The 6,713-nt window shown below is 38.8% G+C and overlaps 1 protein-coding gene across 5 annotated transcripts in view; it reads right to left on the bottom strand.

The window, feature by feature from the left end:
- The window catches only part of GHR (growth hormone receptor), a 310,267-nt gene that overhangs the window by 25,534 nt on the left and 278,020 nt on the right, over positions 1-6,713 (bottom strand). For all 5 annotated transcript variants that reach the window (XM_023514999.1, XM_023514997.1, XM_012807116.2 and 2 more), the window contains exon 4: positions 2,615-2,744. In XM_023514999.1, coding sequence (XP_023370767.1) covers positions 2,615-2,744 — 130 coding nt within the window. The remainder of the gene's footprint in view (positions 1-2,614; positions 2,745-6,713) is intronic.

The raw sequence follows: 6,713 nt of genomic DNA, 5'->3' as shown, positions 1-6,713 counted from the left end.
GGGCTTCTGCTAGTTTGCTAAGACATTCAAAACAGTTATATTCTTACAGAGAAAACATAAAGTATTGATTTTGCGAGTTTGGGTTGGCGCTTAATCATGAGATTGTATTTAATAGTATTTAAGGATGTAACAATTCTTACCCCTGGGATTCCAAACTCCACTAAGGCCAAACCTAAGACATCTTTCTGAATACGTCTAAAATTTTCCCTCCATCTTTCTGCAGCATCCTTGTCAGAACAGAGCCTGGGTTGGGACCGGGATGTTGAAAGGTTTGGGAACTACAAGCAGAGTCATGGGGCTCTCAGAGATGAGAGTAAGGGACAAATATCTATTTGTGAAGCTGTCCTATCTTTGGATTTCTGTTTTTGCTTATGCTCAGATTTGGTGAATATTGGGGTGGAAACTCTATTTTTGTAAAGTGGGCCCAGCTAGAGAGGGTTTTTCCTGCTATTTATCTATTCAATTTGGTTCATTGGGCCTGACTGTACAAATAACTTATTTTATTTGTTTTGACTGAGCTGGCTCTCCGAGTTATTGGAGTAAAGCTTTCATTTACAAATAACATAACCAATTCCAAACATATTGAAAGTGTTACCAAACACACTATCTTCATGTCTCAATGTATTTATATAAATGGTTTGCTTACTGGCCCCTACCTCTCTGTAGTGTCAGTTGTAAGGAAAAAAATAGTGTTTTTGGTGCCCAGTCACCTCATCTTAGTGTGTTCTGTAGGGTACGTCCAGGACACTTCTCTCAAACCTAGACTGTGGGAAAGGCCAGCCTTGGTTGCTAACTCAAAGTATTTGTTATCTGTAAATAAAGAACCCAATATAGCATTAAAAATGGTCGTATAGCATATCAATAATTACAAACAGTAAATGATGAAAAATTATTTTTATAGCCCAGGAATTGAAATTCTGTATCATTTTAAATTATTTTTATAACACCAGTAAGAATAACAGGTACCTTTTATAATAACAGGTACTTGTTCTATGTGACTCACTGTGCTAAGGGTGTTTCACATATTGTCTAATAAAATCCTCACAAAAAACCGAGGGGCAAGTCTACTATCTCTATCCTGCAATGAGGAGGCCATGTTGTGCAGAGACTGGCTAATTTGTTGAGAATTACTTAGTAAGAAAGTGCCAGAGCAGGGCGAAGTGCAGGGCTGTTGACCCTCGGAGCTCATGTCCTTAACTGCTCACTGCACCTTTCTTCCTTTCCCCTGCTGCTCTGGGAGGCCGACAGCACCAACCTTGGAACGACAAACCAGGGCTTAGGCTGAAGGGGTCTTGCTAACCTTGCATCTTGGTTTAAGGCTTTCCTGGGGGTTAGAAGAGGAAGAGGGAAAGAGGAAATAATGTAGTGTTCAAGACTAAAATTAAAAAATGTAAAAAGGGGGCAGCTCCTGTGGCTCAAAAGAGTAGGGCGCTGGCCCCATATACCAGAGGTGGTAGGTTCAAACCTGGCCCCAGTCAAAAACTGCAAAAAAAAAAAGCAAAAAGGTATACCATAAGAATAAACATAAAAGGAAATAATCTCAGGTGAGGGGAAATAATTAAACTACGTGGGTGGCAACTACCGGTATATTGGGGAATCTTTGTCTCATTCTTCCCCTGTTATTTATTTTATAGAAAGGATCACTGGTAAAAAGGAAGAGAAAAGTAGTATAGTCCTTTGTCGAATGTAATCTACTTTACACCTAGAAAATAAGCTGTATCTTTTAGAGCATACATCTTTTCAAAAACATCTAAGGCTTTCCACCACAAATAAAGTAAAATCCAAAGCCTACAAGGTTTGACAAGTTCTGTGCCTAAGTAACTTTCTTTCTCCTCCCCATTTTACTCTCCTCATCTGTGCTGTCCTTTGTGCTATCTGTGCTGTCCTTTGCTTTCCTCAAACACGCCAAAGCTGCCTCAGGGACTTTGCACTTGCAATTTCCTCTGCCTGGACACACTTTCCCCAGATATTCACATGGCCTCTCCTACTTCATTTGTCTCTGCTCGAACACACCACATTGAAGAGGGCTCCTGTGAACTACCATTTCCAGTATCACTCGCCGCCTAGGCCGGCTCTCCTGCCCACACGCACCCACCCATGCGTATCCACATAGTCACTCACACTTTGACACACTTGCATGTGCTGTCATGTACAGGCATATCCTCACACACCATGCTGATGTTCTTTATACTCTTTTTGGCTTTATTTTTCTAATAGTTGTCTACCAGTTGACATTTTATTTATTTTTTTATTGTCTTCTCCCCCCCCATTGGAAATAAATATCCATTAGACTCATGTAATCCCTGATATATCTCCAGTGTCTGAAATAGTACCCAGCTCTTAAGAAGGGCCTAATTAATTTTTTTCAATACATGAATAAATACTTTTAGGCTATTAAAATAAATCACTTAGAGGCTGGGCACTGTAGCTAAGTGGTTAGAGCACTGGCCCTGCACACCAGAGGTGGCGAGTTCGAGCCTTGCCTGGGCGTGCTTAATCAAAATAAATAAATAAAAATAAATAAATAAAATATCACTTCCATTCCTATGTGACTCAGTATATTTTAGTCAGCACATTCATGGAAAGAAAAATCAGAAAGGCACGAAGGCTGCACCTTCTAATATAGAACAGCTGTACTGATCCCAGGCGTTTTAAACCATGATGAACCCCATCTGTCCAGTGGCATGAAAAAGTCTCTAGTTCAGGTGAACGGCACTTGGTGAATTTAGGCTTCCCAGAAGAATCTAGAATAAAAAGAAAAGGCAAGGCATGAAATCAAGAAGGACATACGTGGTCCTAACAAAACACATATTTGGTGTATAAAGAAGAAACTATTAGGACGAAGCCAGCATATTCTGTAGGGTGATGCTAATGTCTTCCACAAGCGCATTCTTCTAGCGTGGCTTCAGAGCCTTTTGCTTGTCAGTGTCGGCCCTTGATTCTAGAAACAAACCATTTTGCCTTTATTTCAAGCATTATTTCTTAGGGCCTGTTTAAGAAACCAGAGCTGGAGATGAGGTTTGGGTACAGGTAGTTTATCTGGAAGGTGATCCTAAGATTAGAGGTGAGGGAGAGTGGAAAGGGAAAGGAGAGTGTGTGAGTGTGATTGAACTGGTTATCACAGTGGATAATTGGGGCCCACGCCCCAAGTCCCCTCCCTGAAGCTGTGTAGAGTGTGGTCATCATTGTTCTACAGGATGGGAGACTGTGACACTCATTGGCTGACTCTCAGCACTGACTGGTTGAGGGGTTCCACTGAGACATTAACTTCCATCTACTTCCAGGCTGTGCAGCATGCACGTGGCTGAGGGCCTTTGTCTAGGCAGGCATTTGAGTGTGGACATGGTTGTATGAACTGAGGGGATCTGGTGTGAAGATCCACAGCATCCACTATAGGGCTATTTTTCTTTTTATAGATTTTTGATAAAAAGTCACTTATGTTTGGATCCTTTCAAAAGATTCAGCAGGCAAACCTCTTAAATAGATTCCAAGACTAAACAACTTATGCATATAAATGTTTTAATTTTTATTTATGAAGTGGAGAATTTCTCTTAATGTGTTAGAATATTAGCCAAAATTGCTTTGCATCTATGAAATCTAAAGCTACACATGTGCAATGGGCAAATCTGAAGCAAAACCATTTTTGTAAATCAATTCTCTGACATCTGTGGCCATTTTGGAGACAGTCAGGCTTTTTTACTTTTTCTTTTCTTTTCTTCTTTCTTTCTTTCTTTTTTTTTGTGCTCCTTATGTGATTTGTTTTCAGTTCAGTCATGAACTTAATGTATTTGTTCTCCAACTTAACACTCTCATTCTTGGGCTTTAGGAAGGCTCTCAATCTTAAAATACTGGCGGCGCCTATGGCTCAAAGAAGTAGGGCACCGGCTCCATATGCTGGAGGTGGCAGGTTCAAACCTAGGCCAAAAAACTGCAAAATAAAAAAAATCTTAAAATATCTTTCTGAATACTTTAAAAGATATGTTAAAAATAAATAATATATATAAAAAACACGAACAAATTCCTGATTTCTAAATTCTAGGCTGGGACCCTGAATTCTGAATCCAAAATGTGCCTCTTTTTACCTTCAGCAACTCATAAAGCATGAGATTCTTGGTATAAACCTAAATAAATCCATCATTCAGACATTCATTCAACATACATTATTATTCTGTGCCAGGTCCTGTTCTAGGGAGAGAGCAATGAACAAACTGATATAAATCTTGGTCCTTGTTGAGTTTCCATTCTAGTAGGGGCTGGAGGAGGTGGAGATCTTATGTAGAAAAATAAGCAGGATAAGAAGAGATAATACAGCTAGAAAATAGAGGCTCACCCACACCCCTTTCACTAATACCCATATTAATGTAGTGAAGGAACTCAGGTTCGGGAAACGTGTCCTTATAGTCAGACTGCTTATAAGCTAGTGAATCTTTAGAAAATCTTGATTTGAAGACATGCCTTTATCTCTGGGAATACATATTGGGGGCAGCAAGATTATTTTCATAATAAAATTCCATGGTTATACCATTGTAAGAAATACTCCTTTTCCTGTACAAACTGAGAAATTTACATATGTTTGGGCATGGACAGGATGTGCCTTGGTACCAAAGGCAGATGGCAACCCTCTCAATGTGGTTGGCATTTACTAGCTCCTCCCAAAGCACTAAATTGTAGGAGGCTGCGTGATCTATTACAAGTGAGTACAGTGAGAAAGGTGTGTGTTTTGTTAGGCAAACACTTATCACACAGTAAAATACATTGGTAAAAGGTACTTTTCTATTAGCTGAAGCACTAAAAACACTATTTCAGGTACTTTTAGAAAATTAGTGATTATTAAAACATATTTTAAGCCACAACTATTTTAATGCCTTCAGGTTTGAGGGGAATATTTCACATTCTGACCATTTGCACAGAAGGTAAGAAAAAATGCACTAGATTAGAAATTAAGACATTTGGCATTCTAGTCTTGGCTCTGACGATATTTAATTTTGACCTTCCTCAGCCATTTGGCCTTCATTTTCTTCAAAAGAGAGCCTGGAAAAGATGAGATACAAGGTTCTATACAACTTTGCTTTTAAAATTAAGAGACATACATAACCATTAACAGTAATGTACAGAACAAAAGCATAATTTTGGCATTTGAGCTGAAACAACCAGAGAATGCCAAATGCAAAGGCCATTCAGGCTCCTATATTTCATGTATAATATGCCTGTCACATAATGGTAAGAATAACAAACCCAACTTCAAAAGTTGAAACAGAAAGAAAAATAAAACTTAGTCTACTGGGGGATAAAAAATTTTTTTGAAAAAAGAACTAATTTGAAACACATTTTGCACTTTTCTTCTCTCTTTCTTTTATACCTGGGTATATGCTGTTAAGCACAGCTCTTAAAGTTGCCCCAATGATTCCTGCCTTCTGTTACTTACAGCCTATGTATTTCCTTCCCTTGAGTAACTTGCATCTAACCAACAGAATATGACAGCATTGAGGGATATCACTCATGATTAGGTTACATAAAAAATAGAGACTTTTGTTTTCCTAGAAAACCCTGTTGCTGGTTTTGATGAAGTAACTTCCGTGTAGGTGAGAACCACATGGCAAATAACTGAGGGTGACCTCTGGCCAACAACCAGCAGAAAGTGGAAGCCTTCAGTCTAACAAACTTTGAGGAAATGAATCCTGTCAACAACTGTATAGATGAGCATGAAAGCTGATCTTTCCCCAGTTGAGTCTTCAGAGGAGACCACAGCCCTTGCTGACACTTTGGCTGCATGCCTGTGAGAAAGCGTGAAGCAGAGGTACATAATTTGGAGTAAGGGTGGAAATATTATTAACTATTTATGCAGAATAAATGAATCTAATATATCAGAACTTGAAAGCAGTGTTCAAGAACAACTCAAACCACTGTTCTTAGCAAATGAAATGTATCATGGTGAATGTGGGCAAGTGTGTAACTCCTCTTTTGGAGGTAGGAAGAGCTGTATTGTGGGAGGGTGCTGAGCTCCTCCTTATGTACTTCTGGCCCCAACTAGTGCCACTATGGCTGAAGATATCCAGTTTTCTAAAATCAAGATGCTTGGTGTCACCCTGACGTTTTCCAAGTCTAAGAGATACTGGCATAATCTTAAAGCAAGCACTTTTTTCACTATATATAAAAATACTATTAAAATCTTATTTTTCCATTTCACTGATAAGACAACAAATGGCTAGCATAGGCTCTTAGGTCCTCTCTGATGAACCATCAACAATAGTCATTTATGAACTAGTCATATTTCCTGCTCCATTATGATATTTTTAGATATTATATCATGTGAATATCTTACACATATTATCTCATTGAATGCTAACAACAACTTCAGAAGGTGGGGGTTATTTCCAGTTAGAAATGGGTAAAACTAAAGATTTAATGAATTTCCTACATTTATACTCCTATAGGTAGCAGAAACAGGATTAAAACACAAGTCTGTGTGATTTCAATCTAAGCTCTTCACACTAGTAAAATATTATATCTTTTTCGTTCAATAATCTTTCTTGGTATTTGAAAAATTCTCAGAAGGGAAATGATAAGGTCAGACATTCCCTTCATTCAACTCTCAGAAATCAGCAACCTGACAAGCCCTAAGAAAAGCAATTCCAGGGCGGAGCCAAGATGGCGAACTGCAGCCAGCTTTTTACAGAAGCTCCCGTCCAGAAGGAGGCTGAAAGGACAGAACC

This window comes from Otolemur garnettii, unplaced genomic scaffold, assembly GCF_000181295.1.
Source record: "Otolemur garnettii isolate 467f Iridium unplaced genomic scaffold, OtoGar3 scaffold00063, whole genome shotgun sequence".
NCBI classification, from domain to species: domain Eukaryota; kingdom Metazoa; phylum Chordata; class Mammalia; order Primates; family Galagidae; genus Otolemur; species Otolemur garnettii.
This window is presented reverse-complemented; position numbering and strand designations above follow the sequence as displayed.